The 19446-nt window shown below is 36.2% G+C and overlaps 3 protein-coding genes across 3 annotated transcripts; 2 read left to right on the forward strand and 1 right to left on the reverse strand.

Annotated features, from left to right (window-relative positions):
* Positions 1–392: 392 nt before the first annotated feature.
* Positions 393–1760, forward strand: LOC133744702 (anthocyanidin 3-O-glucosyltransferase 2-like). The gene has a single exon (XM_062172769.1). It carries the CDS (start codon positions 393–395, stop codon positions 1758–1760), a length of 1368 nt encoding a protein of 455 aa, XP_062028753.1.
* An 8597-nt stretch (positions 1761–10357) lies between these two features.
* Positions 10358–14407, forward strand: LOC133743546 (uncharacterized). Its single transcript, XM_062171520.1, has 9 exons — positions 10358–10400; positions 10521–10554; positions 10801–10847; positions 11339–11435; positions 11652–11795; positions 11870–11900; positions 12410–12555; positions 13267–13345; positions 13556–14407. Exons 4-9 carry the CDS (start codon positions 11404–11406, stop codon positions 13652–13654), a joined length of 531 nt encoding a protein of 176 aa, XP_062027504.1. The 5' UTR covers positions 10358–10400; positions 10521–10554; positions 10801–10847; positions 11339–11403; the 3' UTR covers positions 13655–14407.
* Positions 14408–14486: 79 nt separating this feature from the next.
* On the reverse strand, positions 14487–19199 carry LOC133743544 (NAC domain-containing protein 83-like). The gene is made up of 3 exons (XM_062171519.1): positions 18385–19199; positions 17434–17575; positions 14487–16040 (listed from the first exon to the last, which is right to left on the reverse strand). The coding sequence occupies exon 3, from the start codon at positions 15595–15597 to the stop codon at positions 14629–14631; it is 969 nt and encodes a 322-aa protein (XP_062027503.1). The 5' UTR covers positions 15598–16040; positions 17434–17575; positions 18385–19199; the 3' UTR covers positions 14487–14628.
* Between the last annotated feature and the right edge of the window lie 247 nt (positions 19200–19446).

Genomic DNA, 19446 nt, shown 5'->3' on the forward strand with positions numbered 1-19446 from the left:
TAGGGTACAAGTACATAGGAATAGATTCCTGTGTTGTTCTAGCTTTGGGCCTGTTAAAAAAAAAAAAAAAAAGTTGTAATGTTCATTAATACATACCAATAGTAAACTTGCCAAAATGTATCTGCAACTTAATTTGTTTGTAAAAAAATTTCAAACTGATAATTGGTAACTTAAAGTACTTTTAAAGCCTCATAATGATTCTGGTTAGTTTTTCTTACATGCAGGTTATATTAGACTCATAATTTTTATACTAGTATATTGAATGAAGGAAAGAAATAACGTCTTTGCATTTAAGAAGTCAGCTTCAACACATTGTCGATCTGTAACCTTCTTATCTCGCTTTGTTTAAACCATCGAGCCAACCTGCGATGCTTGATAAACAAAGTGACGCAATGAACAGAATCTCACCAAAAGGACATGTTGCCATTCTTGCATTTCCGTTTGGCTGCCACGCAAAGCCTGTGCTTAACTTGGTGTGCAAGCTTGCGAAAGCTGCCCCAAACACGCGCTTTTCTTTCTTCAACACATTGAAATCCAACGACTTGCTGTTCTCAGAATCAAAATCCGAGATTTTGGATAACATAATACCCTACAATGTATCAGATGGTGTTCCAACAAATCATGTCTTAACAGGAAACCCGCTAGAGGCAGTGAACCTTTTCCTCAAGGCGGCGCCTGAAAACTTCAAAACCTGCATTGAAAAGGCAATGGCAGACACAAGCATGCAGATCAGTTGTCTAATAACAGATGGATTCTTGGTCTTTGGTAGCCAGATGGCTGAGAATTTGGATGTTCCATGGATTCCAATTTGGATACCCTTACCTTGCACCCTGTCTGCTCATATTTACACTGACGTTATCCGCCATTTATATGCAAATGATGGTGTTGATGGTCAAGGCAAAACCCTAGAAGTCATTCCGGGTTTGTCTACAATGCGCATCGAGGACTTACCAGAAGGAGTACTTCCCAGTGAATCTCTATTCTCGCACACGCTAAGACGAATTGGACTAGTCCTACCACAGTCGACAGCCGTTGTCATGAATTTCTATCAAGAACTAAACCCCACGCTCCTTGAAAATGATCTCAAATCCAAGTTGCCCAGGTTGCTCAATGTAGGTTTTCTCTCCCTTTCATTACCACTACCACCATTGCCACCATCAGAATCCGATGCCACAGGCTGCCTTTCGTGGTTGGACGAGCAACGAGCTTCGTCTGTGGTGTATATCAGTTTCGGAACTGTGGGAGCTCCATCTAGGAGTGAGCTTGTAGCTCTGGCTGAGGCATTGGAAGCAATTGATGCACCATTTCTTTGGTCTGTTAGAGACAATTTTAAAGACTTATTGCCGTCTGGTTTTGTTGGAGGGGCAAACAAGCATAGGAAAGTTGTGTCATGGGCACCTCAGGCGCAAGTGTTAGGACATAGCTCAATAGGTGTGTTTGTGACTCACTGCGGGTGCAATTCTGTGTATGAAAGCATTTCGAATGGGATCCCAATGATCTGCAGGCCATTGTTTGGAGATCACAGAATGACTGCGCGGATGGTTGAAGAACTGTGGGGTGTTGGAGAAAAAGTGGAGGGCGGAGTATTCACAAAGAGTGGAGTGATCAAAAGCTTCGAGCGGATTTTGAAAAATGAAGAAGGGAAGAAGATGAGGGAGAAGGCCAGAGCCCTCAAGGAGATTGTAGGAGTGGCTGCTGGGCCTTCTGGAAGCGCTCTTCAAGATTTTCGAACTTTGGTGGATGTAATTTCTTTGTTTTAAGGCAGGCTTAATTAGCATATATATAGTTGACTATGTGACCAATTGGCTAGTCTAAAAAATCATAGGGAAAAATAAGGGTCCGTTCACTTGGAAACGCTTAGCGAATTGCAATCTTACAGTTGATGCTAAAATTTATTAATGAATTAAATTATGTTTAGTCCCTGTACTTTGTCCCTCTCATCGTTTCAGTCCCTGACATTATAATTTAATCTAAAAACTCCCTGACCTCACAATTTCCCTCCAATAGGTCCCTCCCGCGTCAAATTAAGAGTTGGCCTTAGGTGAAATGTCAAATATACCCCTTTGTTATTTCTTTTTCTTTTTTCCTTTTTAATTTCTTTTTTTCCTTTTTTTTTCTTTTTCCTTTTTAATTTCTTTTTTTCCTTTTTTTCTTTTTTCTTTTTCCTTTTTAATTTCTTTTTTCCTTTTTAATTTTTAATTTTTAATTTTTAATTTTTAATTTTTAATTTTTAATTTTTAATTTTTAATTTTTCCTTTTTAATTTCTTTTGTTTTCTTTTTTGTTTTTCCTTTTTAATGACCATCGTATCCTGCTGCATCGGTAGCGCCACGTCGGCGAACCAATCCAGATCGACCCGAAACCCTAATTCTTGTTCTCCACGTCGGCGGCCCTTTTTTTTTCTTTTTTCTTTGGGAAATTTTATTTGCACATTGCTATCTATTTAATACACACCCCAATTTTTTGATTTTTTTAAAAATACATTTTTACCCTCAAAATAGATAAACACAACAAAATAAAATTAAAAGAATACACAAACTTAACATATTTATGGGTTCGAGTCACCATGGGGGTAGGAGTGAAATCCTTTGATTCTCTAATTTTTAAAAGAAAAAAAAAAACATCTAGAATCCATGGCCGAGTTCATAGACAACCCTCCATGGTTGTCAGGAGCAAAGGAAACCAACACACATCTTTCTCTTGAACGAGCCCAGCCTTCACCTAGTTTGCAAGGATCGTTTACATATATTAAATACACACACATGCCCAAAACATAATTAGAATTGCGTAAGGTTTGAGAGTTGGGATATCAATATATGATGGAGAATCTTCCAAGCAAAACCAAACCAAACAAGCAACATAATTGAGCTACTGAGACCAATTGGATACAAGGAAACTGCACCTACGATGGAATTCAAGTTTGTATTACGATGATCGAACTACAAGATTCAACAAGAGATCAACAAATATAGTAATTCTTGCACCAATACTTTATCTTAGGAACAAAGAAGTATATTTGGGTGAGTGGAATGAGGTTTCATCCTGTCACAGTGTCACTGAGGATGCACACTATGGTGGTCTTGCATTCCGTTGGTTTTCTTTTCTTAAAAACATGAGGGGCATTACAGGAAATTAGAGGGAAAAATTGAACAAAAAAATTATGGGGGTGTGTATTTAATAAATAGATATGTGCAAATAAAATTACACTTTTTCTTTTTCCTTTTCCTTTTTTTATTTTTCTTTTTTCCTTTTTAATTTCTATTTTCCTTTTTCTTTTCTTTTTTCTTTTTCCTTTTTCCTTTTTAATGACCATCGTATCCTGCTGCATCAGTAGCGCCACGTTGGCGAACCAATCCAGATCAACCCGAAACCCCAATTATTGTTCTCCACGCCGGCGGCCATTTTTCTTTTCCATCACTACTCTTCTTCTTCACTTCTGGTTTTGGTCAACTTGGCCATCAAAAACCATCATTTCAACTAGACCCAAAATCCAAATCACCATTTTGAGCAAGACCCAAAAACCTCAGGGTCTGAAAAAATGGTAGTTTTCAGTGAAAAGTTTCCAAATTGAGGCTTGATGTGGAGAGAGAAAGTGAGATTTGAGTGGGAGAGAGAGAAGTAGGCTGTGAAAACAAGAGGGGAGTGGTTTAGCGGCGAATTTCCGAGCTGATTGGGATCTGCTTGTGTTTGGAAGATGGCGTCGGTGACGATGGAGGCGAGGGCGGATCCCAACAGAGGGAGATGGCTTCAGAGAAGGTGAAGAAGTGATCGATCAGCTCCTAGCCTCTTGCTTTTGCTCGATGTCCATCTCTGCACCGCCAAGCTAGGTCTTTGCTGGGTTTGGTTTCAATTTGGGGAGAGAAACAGATGGGTTGTGGAGTTTGATCGGAATGAAATTGGTGGGTTGAGGAAGGAGAAAGTAGGCAAAACGAAAAGAGAAAAAAAGGAAAAAAAGAAATTAAAAAGGAACAAGAAAAAAAGAAGAAAAAGCAAAAAAGAAATTAAAAAGGAAAAAAAGAAAAAAAAATTAAAAAGGAACAAGAAAAAAAGAAGAAAAAGCAAAAAAGAATTAAAAAGAAAAAAGAAAAAAAAGAAATTAAAAAGGAAAAAAAAGAAATTAAAAAGGAAAAAGAAATAACAGAGGGGTATATTGGACATTTCACCTAAGGCCAACTCCTAATTTGACACTGGAGGGATCAATCAGACGGAAATTTTGACGTTAGGGACTTTTCAGATTAATTGAGAATGTCAGGGACTGAAACGAAAAAATGATCATAGTACATGGACTAAACATAATTTAATCCTTTATTAATTAAGGTTCTGATTCCACAATATTTTCTCGGGAACGGATTCTATGCACTGACAGTGCACTTGCACTGACGAATATTTTAATACTACGAAGCAATCTCAACCATTCATATTTAGGATAAGTTATCTATGTAATCAAAGCCATTCATACATACAAACTTTTCATTAACAGACGTTAACTGTGCAAAGACTGAATAAAAAAAAAAAAACTAGTCAAGAAGATAAAATTATTAAAGGGATAAATCTGGGTAAATTCTGAAATTAAATCGGCAGAGGGAGGGGGAGGGGAAGAGAGCAGTCGCAAATCGGGTCGACGACGATATCATGTAAGCATTGACTCGGCGTGAGCCGCCGTGTGGGAAAGTACAAAAGCCGGCGCATGGAGTGACCTCATCGGGATCGAGGTTCGGCAGCCCGGCGGCTTGACTGGTCCTGTAAGCCTAAAGTTGGTGAGGGTTTTTCATTATATGAGCGTTCATGCGGTGGTGAGTACCAATCTGCAAAGCTTTTAACTTTTCCGGTGGAGCTTCAAGTTGAAGGAAGTCGATGAAGAGTGGAAGAGTAAGCAAATCTGAGATTCTGGTTTCTGGGTTTCGGTGGTTCAGATGAATAACATAGCTACAATAAATATAAAAAGGAAGGAAGCGTTCTCACCAACTGTAGTTAGCAAAGCGGTAGAGGCTTCAAGTCATGGACCGTATGTTGTTGTTTCGAACCACGACATTGTTTGGGTGTGTTTGTTTTTTTGGTGTGTTTATCTTTTCCTTTTTTAATAAACAAAACAAACTACATAAATAATTTTTTTTGGTTATCTTTCTCTTTTTTTTTTAATAAACTACAATACTTCAAAATATATAAATAAACAAACTATATTAATTACAGAAAGACGAAGTAAAAATTTTATAGACATTTTATTTAACTTTGAATATATTTTCCTCTCAAGGTTCGAGCCACTTCCACCTCAGCTCTATAGTTGTTTTTTCTTTAATAAAGTATATACTTAAATAAAAGGTTGTTGTTTTCATTATTAAAAAATATAACTGCACTACTTGCTCGACCTCTCTTAATCAAAAACAAAAATAAAATATAAAAAAATTCTTTAGAAACCTACATTACTTAAATAAAATTTTAGTTACATGCATTTTAGTTTTGATAGAATATGGTTGACAATAGGATCGAAACATAAACGAATACTAAAGAGGATACATTTTTTAGCGTAGACATTTTATACCATAGTAATCACATCCAACAGTCAAATTAGCAAATTTCTTTTTCGTCCATGTTGTTTGTCTTGGAAGATATACCATATACGTTTGTATATAACCAATGAAAAAATTTGACCACACCAGTAGGCATATAGAGATTTTGTGCGATTTGAAACATTAATAATGAGATACAAAAGATTTGACATTGTTTATATGTATACCACATCGTAATATGAACCATGTGAAAAAATTACCTTGTCTATCATATAAGCCTTGACTGAGATGGTCAATTGTTAGTTATGGCCATATATATATATATATATATATATATATATATATATATATATATATATATAAAATAATAATAATAAATAAAAACTTTATTTTTTCTAAACAAAAAGTAACAAATCATTGAAATTGTTATAGTAATTCAAAAGACAGTCATGTGAAAAAATTGGCACGGTTCGTGGTCGTTATGTCATTGGTCAACTAAGAGGTTGTATATGTTACTTCGGTTTGACTATGTGGATCGAAGTCAAAAATATGGCGAAATTGTTTACAGAATGCATAAAATATTACAATCCTCTCTTCCAACGGTTGGTTTCCCTAATTTCCCATGTCTTAATGAAGTTGCTCTTTGAAAAATTTAATTGATAAATGTATGGTTATAAAGGTAATTTTGGTTGACCAACTTAATCAAAGTAGAAACGAGAATGAAATTGGAAGAATTTTTGGATAATTTCAATATATCAATTTTTAATTTCATTTTTTTAGAATGAAATTGAAAATTGATAAATTTAAGGAAAATTATTACTATGAAAAATTTAAGAAATTAAAGTAGAATACATGGGTAAGCTAATGCAAATGCATTACTACTATGGTAATGTCAAATGCATTAGTACATATTACTACCCAGAAGAATTTAAGAATTAAAGTAGAGAATTATTAGAAATTGAGTCCATGGTATTAGAGATTGTTTAGAGACTTCGGGAATATTTTCTGAATTTTTCTTGATGTGAAATCCCCAATTTATAAACTCAATAATAATGTGCACGTCGTGGGGAGTTTGTAAAAATTTTCAAAATTTTTTTCAGACATCTGAGCTATTTATTACGATTTTTTGTAGTTCATAATAATGAAAAATTTTAAGGAAAGAGAAATTAACGTGGTAAAATCTGAGCGGTTGATCAAAATTTGATCCTACGGTATAAATATGCAATTCAGATCGAAGAGCCCAGAAGCATCGGGTCTCTCGACCCGTTTTCGCGACCCATGAAGCTATGACGGTGACCCGACCAAATCTTCGCCTTCAGGCGACATGGCGCCGGCGCATCCGTCCCATCCGACTCGCATCTCTATCTTCGGAGTCCCTGTTGTATTGGTTAGTCCGTTAGTCAAGTGTGTAGGGAGAATCGAAGGCTGAAATCTTCGGCAGCTCAAGCTGTTCTTCTTCGATTTCCGGCGACTCCGGTCACCGTTAGCGGTGCATGGGGTATGAAACATGATCCACTCGTCGAATTCTACGTATCTGTATGATTATTTTTCAATTTTAATTGGGTTTTGAACGAATTTGTGTTTTGGGTGTCGTCGGGCTTCGTGGAGCCACTGTCCACGGTGGCTGCTACTCTAATGCTTCTTAGTTCATTTTCATCTTTGATTCATGCCCAGAGAGCGTATTGGTCTCCTCGTGATTCGATATCCTCACCATGCTTGAGTTGAAACAAGCAAGAAGGTTGTGTTGATGGTTGTCCTTCGTCTTCATTTGTGTGATCATGGAAATTGTGGTGTTGATCTTGGAACCTTGTTGATCTTCGTAACTTTCTTTTTAACTGTTCCTTTTGTTTTTTTATCTGCGTTGACTAACGTCTGACCTAGATAACATTAACTGCCACGTAGGAAATTTTTGTCAGTGTTCATGCACCAACGGTGCATGGAATACACTCCCTATTTTCTCAACAAGTAAACCAATGTTACAGTAACATCTCCTTATCAAGTTAATATACTTATTGCTAAAAGTTGGATTTATAAGCATACATAAAAGGAACTAAAGGTCATGGAGGCCAACCAAAACAATAAAGAACAGAGGCATATATTACATGTATTTCCGAAAATGAAGCGCAACATAAAACGAATTGCAAAGTGCAAAAATCAAACAACCATCACAGGTGGTCGAGTTGGTAAGAGCCTCCAGGTGTGGAACCCCCACACCCGGGTTCGAATCCCGCCGACGCTTATTGGAGTTAAATCCCAATATATTCTTGGTGGCCAGGGGGGAGGAAGCGTTCTGACAAGATCTCCCGAGCACGGATTAGTCTCTGGGCCTAGGAAGCCTTTGAGGACACCGTGTGATTGACAAATTAAAAAAAAAAAAAAAAAGTGCAAAAATCAAACGAGGTAACATTATGGAACATTTATTTTTTTTGGTTACAACATTAAGGAACATTTATTAGCAATGGGATAGCCACCAAATAAACTAGCTGAGCAAATCCTAACGATTTTACCTTTCAATTTTAACTCTTGATTCATCTTGATCATATGTGGGCCACAGCTCAATTTCCTTCAGTATTTGTCGAGAAACTTAAAATCTTAAATATCACATCCGTATATCTTTAGAACAGTTTAAGAAGTAATCATGGTAAGTCACAGTGTGATTCTCAAATTTAACAGTAAAATGGCGGTTCTGCCCTTGCCTTTTTCTCACAATTTCACGCTGCCATTGCCCGAGGTATTCTACGGACTGTTTCTTTTGTTCTCACTGCGCTCCCATCTCAGCGATTTCTGTTCCCGGTATTCATCTTGAGCTGAGGTCATCATAAGCGTTGTGCTTCAATCGATTTCTCAAGTTTGATGTGTGAGTTTTTGGTTTTTGTTCGTTTTTAGGCGATAGTGTGCTATTTCTGATCGAAAGAAATTCTGAAGAAGGGAAAACGATAGGAGGTCTTGGGATCATAAGAAGAGGAGAAGAGTTTTTTCATCGGAGCCTCGGAGGTGATGTTTTATTGATGTCTGTAGTTTTGTGGTTTTGAATCGGTGGATTTTGTTGTGGTTGGGTTTCAATTGATCTTGGTTTTTATAGGTATTGATTTTGGTTTCTATGTGTTTGGGTATGGCACAGGTTTCAGTGGGTGGTTTTTGTTGAGGTTTGGATTGTCAGTTTTTATACATGTTTCGGTGTTTTGTTTGTGTTTGAATGGTGATGATTGTTTTGTTCTTATTGTGTAGGTTTTATGCAAAGGAGTATTTGGGTTGTTCTTTTGGTTTTACTTGGTTGTGCTGCTGTGAATCAGGTATTTAACTTTTGTTTCTGATTATTGATTAATCTTCTGTCTTTAAATCGGAGGAAAACAGAAAGCCAATAAGCTCGCTGAGAGTTTTTTCTTTTGGCTTCAAAAACATGTAATTGTCATATACATGTTCCTTAGAAGCCATGTTAATATTGAGTTGGAATGGCTTGGAAGCAAGGAGATCGATCGATGAGCTTGCTATGTCAAATGTCTGACAGGAATTGAAGTACTATAGAAATGTAGGAAATGGATTCTATATATCAATAGAGCACATATATTAACCTCTTTCTTTCTTTTGGTTAACATAAGTGGATTCTATTTGCTTTGAAACAATAAGATCTATATGTCAGGAATCGCAATGCAAACTAAACTCTTGCTATCTATTCATTATCTTTGCCTATTCATTGATGCTTTTGTTATTTCATTATCTATTCATCATCTGATGATATCTCTAAGGCCCTTATGCTTTGACTCTTTAAACTTCACCAACCTTTTCTACCATTTTTCACAACCCTGGCTCAACTTTGTAACAAAATGCATTACAACCCTACTATATGCTACCACAGGTAATGAACCAAAATCCTATTACTTGAATAAGAAAACGGCTAATCCACCATCTTCGGGAAGCCTCTGTCAACATCTAGATTCACTATTATCCAGCCTCAAAGTATAGTACATTCATTGTCAATTATTATCTTCTTAACAGTGACTGATCCCAAATTAGTTTTCTTCGTTTTTCAGGGTTCGTAAAACTCCAACCACTGAGATACAGAAGACAACAGAACAAATCAATCTTTGTTTGCTTTGTAAAAGGTAGATATTACGATTTTGATTGATTACATTGATTATAACAAAATGAATGTCCTTCCCTTGATAGAACTTAATTTCCAAACTTTTATTATATCTCAAAACAAAAGTCTCTGTTGTTTCTTTGTTTTCTTAATTAAATGTTTAAGAGTAAGAACAAAATCAAATCAAATACAGGAGGGGATTCAATTATCATATTATTCAATCATTTATATATGAAATTTAGTCCGATTTTGTAGCCTTTCCTCTACTTTTTGAATAGTTCGAAGAACCAAACTCTTTTGGTACTGTTAGCCTTTCCCAGATATTTAAAGATCTTATTCATCTTTGTTAACCAAACTACTCACCTACGAAATCTACAACTCAGTATCATCACATGAAAATTCTGCCCCGCAGCAACGCGCGGGAAATATTTCTAGTTATACTATATATGAAAGATGAGTTAACTGTTCACACCTGTTCATGTAACAGTAAAATGACGGTTTTGCCCTTGCCTTTTTCTCACAGTTTCATGCTGCCATTGACCGAGGTATACTAGATGCTTCCATCGGTTTCTTCTTTCTTCTACGGCTGTATAACTTCAGTTGTTGGGTGGGTTCTGCCGACACAGAGTGGGAAGATTGAGTAGCCCAATGTTTTTTTTTTTTTTTTCCTTTCTCCTTGCTCTCAATGTTCCAAAAATACAGTGAGTAATTGAGGCTGATGAGACTCATGAGAGAGAGAAGGAAGGGTGGTGAACTGGTGATGTTGTTGAGTAATTGAGCTTCGTCGAAGACAGACAAAGCACAAACTTCCAGGTTTTCTTTCGTCTGAAGACTAACAATTTCTCTGAAGACTTTTTTCCTTGATTCTTGGTTCTTACTGTCGATTGCTAATTTTTTTTTATGCATGTTCTTCTGGGAATTCTTTTTGTGCAGGAATAGATTCATTGGAGGCTTGGCAAAGAGTTGGGTAAGTGATTTTGCTATCTAGACTTTCGTTGGGTAGCGATTAATTATCCTTTTTGAATTTTGCATGAGAATTGATTTTGGGACTGGGTTTCTTTCAGGTTGGTTGCTTATGTTTTGAAAAGCTTTATCCTGAATGCTGGTGAGTTTTCATTCCTTCCATATTGGTTTTCATTCTTGGTTCGTGTATTCTGAATCAATTTGAAGAAAAACGAAATTTTCATATTGTAAATTCTTTTGTTTTGTGTAGCTTCAGGAAACAGAGTGAAGGCTTGAACAATAAGGAGCAGCACAAGGTTTGATAGGAATATTTTGGTTTTCTTCTTTGTCCATGATTTTCACAAATAGAATCCTACATCTTTGCAAAACAAAAAACATAAATGTATATAAATTTCCCATCTTTACATGGATATAGCATAGTGATACTGTTGCATGGAAATAAGGTGGAGAAATAAGAGAATTCGATCATTACTCAAATTTGGGTTTGGGGTTTGTTTGGGTGTGAGGTCGATTGCTGATTTAGTCAGGGAAGTGAGCAAGGTTAATTTCTCTCTTTCTCCCTCTGATGACAAAACAACTTTTCACTGAACAGAAAATGTAAAGTAATGAAAGGAGTATTCACTACATTGTACTTCTCCTGTGCAAATAAAAATCCTAAATAACACTCTTTGAATCTCAGTAAATCATAGTGACAGTGTTTATTATTCTCTTCTAAAGTATCTATTTGTATTATTGTAGCTGCAACTGACATTTATCTGTGAAATGTTTTTCTTTTAGGCAAAACATTCCAAAACATGCACCAGCACAATTTTACATCGACAATGTTCTGGCTCGAATCAAGGAGAAGAAGATAATGGCCCTGAAGCCTTTTGTTAATCAACTTGGGTTAGTCACGAATTTTATATATGTGTGGCCTACCCTGAACTCAGAAGTTACATTTTGGTTCAAAGAAAAAAAAAAGATTTACATGCTGCGTTTCTATTATGAAATCTGATTATTGATTTGGTAAAGCTGTAATATTTTTTCCAGATATAAGCTTAAGCTATTAGGGAATGACTCAACTATATTTAACCTTACAATATCATGCCATTTTTGTTTCAGGTATGTCAATGTTCCTCAAGAAATCAACAGGCTGAGGTGCGGGGTGAATTATCACGCTCTTAAATTTCTTCCTGAAATAGAGCAGATGGCTGATTTATTGGCATCAGGGATGAGAAACCGCACCGGAAGTTCCAATCCTTATATGTATGTACATTTCCATTTAATAGGAACTACTCAAACTCCTGCTTGGTTCTCTCTAACAACTTTCCACTCGGCAGGGCCCTGCATCTTAGGTTTGAGAAGGGGATGGTAGGTCTATCCTTCTGTGATTTTTTGGGGATGCTAAGGTATTCAAATTTCGGTTTGTATAGTTCTTGGAAGTGAAAACGCAAACTTAGTTCAAGGTGAATATCTTACCGGAAAAAAGTATATATATGGTTCTGCAATTATATGACTACAGTTTAGTGACACCAGCATTACCCTTTGCATTCCAGGCCTATTTAGAAATGTGACTCCTTACATTGGAGATGCTTTAGGAATTTTACTTCATAGACTTCTCAGTATTATAAGGACCGTAGGTTTGAGTTGATTATTTTATTGGATATTAAAACATATATGTAGTTCCTTGATCATTAAGTAGAGTTTGGTTGCACCAACACTGCCCTTTTGGCTATCAAGCTTATTTAGAAGTGTCTTTTGGTATACATTTGTTATCTGGGAGAGGCTATAGGAATTTAACTCATAGATTTGCTGGTATCATAAGCACCTTCAGATTGACTAACAGTATATTTGAAATGTTGGTCTTTTCCAATATTCAGGTCAGGTTGAAGAGATACTTGGAGATGACGGGTGCTGATGGAGGACCGGCCTTGGAGAAGCTTATGAGCTTTGCTTGCATTTTGGGTAATAAGCTAAGCTACTGCAACCTTCTCTTTCCAGATCGCTTTGCTTGCATTTCAATCGGGTACTTTTGCTTTTGTTCTTTAATTTTTGCTACTTTTATTCGATCAGATTATTGAGCACAACAAGTTTGGCAATGCTTATTCCTGCCTTAAAGAAAGTTTAGCTTCAAAAAAGAATTTTTTTTTTTTTTTTTTTTTTTTTTTTGTTTTGGTCAGTTTTGGTAGGGTGGAAGCTGTCGTTTTTGTCAAGGCTTTTGTTAGTTCATTTATGATTGGTCAATAATTCATTTATGGCGTAGGAAAAGATCTTACTTACATTGGATATTTGTCGAATAGGCTGATATGTTCTCATCAGTTGAATGGCATATTAGGTAGTAGTTGCTTTAGAGCATAATCTGTTTCAAGAGTGATTTAGAAGCCTTGCCAGATTTAGAGCATAGTCTGTTTTTGATTATATACATGATATTTCCAGATTAGGTTTTGGCTTAGAACACATCACTTTGGTTGGCTTAGAACCTACAAAAGAGTATCAATAAATTTTTTGTCGCCGGGTATCAAGAAAATGATAAAGAAATATGTCTGGTACCAGGTTATGGCCACTAGCTCAGCTCCTTCCTAGACACTTATTTTTTTGAGTAAGTTCTACTCTGGTTTATATGTGGTTAATTGTGTTTCTGTTGATGTGCATTAGCAACTCTTATCGTCAGTGATTTATAGGCTTCTATTGTCTCTATTTTTTACTTTATTACCTTGATGTTTTATGTACATCACAGATATGGCATGGAGGCCATCTACTTTGATGAAGGTGTAAGGAACTCAAGACGACACCAACTGGAAACAAGAGCATTGGATGTATGACTACTCTCTATGTTTCTAATATAACAAATTTTGGTTAAGTTTTTCCAGTTTGAAACAGCTCCTGGAAATCAGTTTACATTTTTTGTTTCATTACCATGCGTATTGTAGTTTAAATGTTGCTTTTGTTTGAACTTTCCAATTTTTGTTCCCTGCTGATACTACCATGCTCAAGCATTGAAAAACTTTAAATTGACATTGGAGCAGTCATTAAACAAAGGAGAAGGATTGCCTCATCTGTTCAAACCTGTAAGGAAGGATGCATGCTTCAGTTTGACCATGGATATGCAAGTAGTGTTTGTATAATTGAAATTATGAGATTTTGTTGCTTATAATTGATAGAATAAATGCCTGAGATTTTGTTTTTTTGCTGGTGATCATCACATATTTGCAAAACACATTGTTTTTGTTATTTCTTAACATGCATTTGAATCACCTTGATGATTCTCCCCTTTTCCTTCCTTACATTATACACTTGCACTGTTGATTCCTTATATTCTTTGGAAGAGTCCGTTTTACCTGTGTGACTACTGTGGTTTGATACTTTCTGGACGCACTAGAAACTTTTAGTTCCATTGCAGCTCTGGGCATTGAATTTTCTTCTAATGATTAGCCTTTGGTGCAGGTTTTGATAGAGCTCTTTATAACCTGAACTTTCTTGAAGTTACTAATATGGCTCTCTTAAGAACTATTTGTTTTCTCTGTTTATCTGCAAACTTGCTGCTACTTGCTACATATTCAACTGGTATCCATTCTTATTCCCTTCTGCTGCATTCTTACTTTGTCTTGGCTAATTAGGTGACCTTTCGTGAGGAGTTGTAAATTAAAGGATCTGCAGATTCAAAACCAACAAATGCTGTGAACAATGAACCAGCTGAAGATGCGGAGTCTGAACTGCAATCATAGACAAGTTTTTTGCTAAGTTTAACCATTTTTTGTAATATGCACATATACACCTACTTGGTTAGCATATTTTGAAATCTGGCTAAAGTACCATATTTTGGATCATGTAAAACAATGTCTAATGTAATATATAACGCACTTATATAGTGTACCTAATGTTTGTAATTTCGCTAGTGACATTAATTGTTGGGTTTTTATGGCAATTAACCATAAGATGAAACTTTTAATACTGGGGCGGTGAGGCCCTCAAACTCATATTATTAGTTGAAGAAGAAGATACAACAAGGGGGGCATAAAGCCTAAATCCCGTCAACAATTACATATATTAATTCTGGTAGAGATCGACCGCAAAAGAGAAAAAAATATGAACTAAAATGCTAAGTGCTCAAAATCTGAACAAGAAAATCATTCCATTCACCCTCTTCCATGGTATATGGCTGGTCATCCTTCACTAGCTCCCCTATAAAAGAGTCGGGCCAGTTTGCACCAACCATAACATCACTCAAGTTGCCTCCATACAGATCGACTTCCCCTGGTGTCAAGATACCCTCTTCAGCTGGCATTTGCTGCAACTGATTTTTATCTTGGTCACTCATTATTTCATTAGCTGAAAATAATGTTGGTATCTGACATTGTTGCCCCAAATTTTCTTCGCTTGGTTGAGGTTCAGCTGGCAGCAAGAATTGTTGTTGATCATACCATTTTTCTAGCTGAGGGAAATCCAATAATGATGGTGCTGGCACATTTTTCTTCGCTTGGAGCATCTCATGATTCTCTTCTTCTTGCCTTAATTTTCTCTTCTTCTTTTCCGGTGGTATATCGTTCTTCCTGAGTAAACAAAGAGAGTATGCATTCTTATTTACTTGTTCCTGCTTGTGCAGGAGTTGCGACTCATCAAGTTCGAACTCGTACATGATCCAGCGACCATGATGCACAGAGCTCGTATTCTTGTAGGTGTAGGTTTTCTTGAAACCAAGAAGAGTAGTTGTTGGCTGCTGATTCTGATCAAGAAGATATATCTCCTTGGCTGCGTCCTGGCCTTTCCATGTACCACTCCCAACTTTTCTGCTTATACGCGAGGCTTTTGCACTCACCTTCTTCTTTTTGGTAAAGAAGTAGAGATCTTTGTTCCTTCTCAAGTCGTTTGCCCTTCTTGCTTCATATCTTTCCCATATATTCCAAGGTTCTTGCTCACCATAAAGATCCAACTCGCAAATAAGGGCTTCTTTTCCGGGTACCTCCTCTCCATTCACCTTGGGTTTAAGGTAATACATGAGTAGTTCATCTTCCATGGGGCAAAACCTTTGGCCCGGAAGAAGCATATAACGCTCATAGCCACCCTCCATTAATGGAAGTTGGTTGTTGTTTCTGCTGGCCCGACTTTGTAGGGGTTTATGCGTACGTGGAGCAATCAGATTATTTAACTTTTTTTTTTTTTTTTTTTTTTTAAAGAACCTAGAAATTGATATGGGCACCCAGAGAAAAGCTCCGGGCACCCAATCGGATTTCCAATATATAGTTCAACCGTGAAACTTGAACCACGACGCCGCCGATTTCTCACCACCTCAGAGCCTCCGTCGTGAAGCTGACCGGAATTGGAGGCGTTGGGTTCGGAATCGGGGCTGGGCCTTGTCGATCGGAATCAGAATCGGAATCGGAGCAGGTCCTTGTCGATCGGAATCGGAGATGGGCCTTGTCGATCGGAGTCCGAATCGCCGCTGGGCCTTGCCGTCGAGTGTTTTCGCCGCCAGGGGCGGATTCAGGGGGTGGCGAGGTTTGGCAGTTGCCCCTGCACACTTGGAAGAAGGCGAAGAAGATGACCTCTGGGTCTGTTAAAAATGGCGAAGAAGATGATGCTCTGATTCTTTTGGAAACCACTATGAATTGGGGTGAATTTATAGAAACTCAAAACTTGATCGACAGGGTAGGGGTTTATACGTACGTGGACCAATCAGATTCCAATAAATGACTTTTAGAAAAGAGATCCTCGAAACGATGCCGTTTAGAAATAGTTTCATTAAACAAAACAACCGTTTGAAAAATTAATTATAAAAAAAATTCAAAACATTGCTATTGGTTTTTATTTTTGATTTTTCTTCCTTTCAAGTTCGCAGGGGCCCTCCATCAATTCATTTATCAAATTTATTTTCTTATCCTAATTAATGAATCAATAGAAGCTGATGGATGTTCATCATCTCATCGAGATTCATTGATTATTTTTTCTTTCTTACTGAATTTTTTTAATTATAGTAAATAATATTTATTTGTACATTTTATTGATATATATATATATATATATATATATATATATATATATATATATATATATCTATACTATTATTAAGAGAAGAGGTTTTGTTAGCCAAAACTGAAAATTTTGACAGATTTAACCCTGAAAGATTAAAAAACTTTGACAACAAATTAAATCACTTGGGTAAATAGGACAATTATAAAATAGATTTTATTAAGAAAATTGAAAAGAAATTATCCCACAACCTCCCATTTTCTCTCCCACTATTTTCTCTCTGCAATAACTACCCACTAAATCTATTTTCTTTTGCAGATAACTTTTTTTTTTACAATTAAAATTTTTCTTACTTGGTGGAGCATGTGATTGCAGACTAGTATATATATATATATATATATATGTTGTGATCAATGAATTTTTATTGATCTTCACCTACAGTGGCGGATCTAAGATCCGAGACTTGTCTAGGCTAATTAGAAGTACATTAATATTTTTTTTTTATTGAGGTTTGGAACCCACATGAGAACAGAATTACCAAAAGCAAATCCTAAACATGATCGCAGGTCTAAAATTTGAACTGATGCACTGGAATATAGAGCAAAGAATGTTAAAACCACACACATCCTAAACAAGATCGCAGGTCTAAAATTTGAACTGATACGCTAGAATACTTCATAGGAACACACTAAAGAAGTTAACTTGCTGGTGTTTTACACAGTTTATATAAAGATTAAGGTACCTCTCGGTTTATTAAAGATTTTCATCCAATATTTATTGCCTCTACCAAGCATATCCTAGTACCATTAAATTACTAGTGTAGGTAAGTTCTCAAAGAAAGAAATCTGCCTGTGTGTATATATATATACAAACAATATATGAGCAGAAATAAATTTTTGTAAGCATCAAACCAATGAACTTAGTACTTGATCATTACCAGCTTCCATCTCTTTTCTTCGATTCCTCGATTCGGATCACCATCGTGATACGCTCAAAGCAAGCGCATAATTTAACCCTATAAATATCATTAGTAGTATAAGCAAGTAGGGATCGTTCTATTCCGGGGATTGAGGGTACACCTGTCATTGTCAAACAATTAAACAATTAAAATTAAAACAAAGTAATATAAACACAAAGATATTCACAAGTATAAACATATTTACGAAAAAGGGGGAATTTTGGATTTTGGATTCGAAAATAAACTAAGTTAAGAAAACAAATAAAAATGCAAAAACATAAAAATACGAATGGAATGAAGGAACAAAGATCAAAACCGAAACTTATGATTAAAATTGATTCAAACCCTAATATTGTTCATCTAAGTCATGAGAAAGGAGTTGATCATGTGAAACATTCGAAAGCAAATGAATTCCCATTTTTTACTTTTCAATGCTAATTAACCTAAGCGAAAGCACCTAGATTAATCCTATCAAACATGCAATCAAACCCTAGAAAGCTAGTCAATCATGTCATGTTTAACGCATTACACATAGAGAAAGGCTATCAACTCAAGTGTACAACTTAGTATGGAAAAGTCCACCTAATTGCAATTCTCTTTAATTAAATTCGATCTTTGTACAAAACCTTTACTACTTTGATTCAAGTTTACACAAAACGAAAAGTCGATTTCATGTTCTTAAACCTAGCACCAATTATATCGAAACCCTAAGTGTTTGCAACCACATAAGATTAAAATACAAAAGTTATCCATAATGCAAATTTAATTAAACAAACCCACATAAGCAACTCTTGAATCACAATATATGAATCTGAAAATTCTCAATTAATCATAAAATTCCAGAAATTAACAATTGTTCAAACATATATGTCAACTAAGGCAAAACCAACGAAATACAAAGCAAAGGTTACAAAGTAGAGGTCGAATTACACCGTGGATGGAAGATGAAGATGGGTGAATAACGTTGAATCCTTTGAGACTCGAAAGCAAGCTTCAAAGGTGGAGGATGGATGATGATGCTCACGGCTTGGTTCTTCTCTTCCTTGGCCTTGCTTGAACTTCGTGGCTTGCCCTAGAGGATGTTGGAAAGGAAAATGGAAAGGAAATGGAGAGACAAAGAAGATGGAATGGATGAAGGAATGTGGTTAGAGTGAGAGGAGAAGGTGTTTATATAGGGAAGAAAAAGAAGAGTGAAATGATAAATGGAAGAAAAATAATGAAAGTGGTTTGTAAAATATGGAAAAGATGGAGTAATGATGAAATGAAAGCAAGGCATGAAGGTGCAGAAGTATGGAAGTGATGATGATCTATTGGAGCAGAAAAATATATCCAAGGAAAAAGAGAAAAGCATCTAGCTTTCTTCATGTGGGTAGGAAACTTGAACATGTGGTGTTGAGCTGTTTTTAGATCAGTTTCTGCCCCTTTATTCCTTCAATTATTTCTCCAACAGGACTTCAGATTTGGCTCGTGACTTCTTCATATGAAATGATCTACCATGAGTGTAGATCATTTTGGTAAAATTTCAGAATTTATTTCCATGCCTTTGGGCCAGAATCTCTGCTGGACTCCTTACGGGTCCAGTTTTCCAGTTTTGCTTCTGCAGGAAATTGGGCTGACTGTTTGAAGGCCTTCCACTCAAAACTAGCTCTGGCACTCTTCATAAGAAATGATCCTTAGGATGTCTAGAATGGATCTGGAAAGTTTCAGCTCATTTAGAGTTCATTTGTTCAGGCGGCCGCTCCTTCCTTGCTTGGCTTGGTTTCTCCTAGCCGGAGTAGGAAAATGTGTAAAATTGACATTTTAGTACATTTCCATTTTTCTCCACCATTTATAGGTAAGTGTGGACCTAATGCTCATTTCACCATCATTTACTCCAATGTACCTAAGAAAATAGAAATTGAGTTAAAAATCGATTCGTTAAGGAATTAACTAAGCAAAATGTGAGGAATTAACTATTAAAATACCACTTTAAAATGCTCCTATCACATCGCC

Source organism: Rosa rugosa, chromosome 4 (genome assembly GCF_958449725.1).
Source record: "Rosa rugosa chromosome 4, drRosRugo1.1, whole genome shotgun sequence".
Taxonomy (NCBI): domain Eukaryota; kingdom Viridiplantae; phylum Streptophyta; class Magnoliopsida; order Rosales; family Rosaceae; genus Rosa; species Rosa rugosa.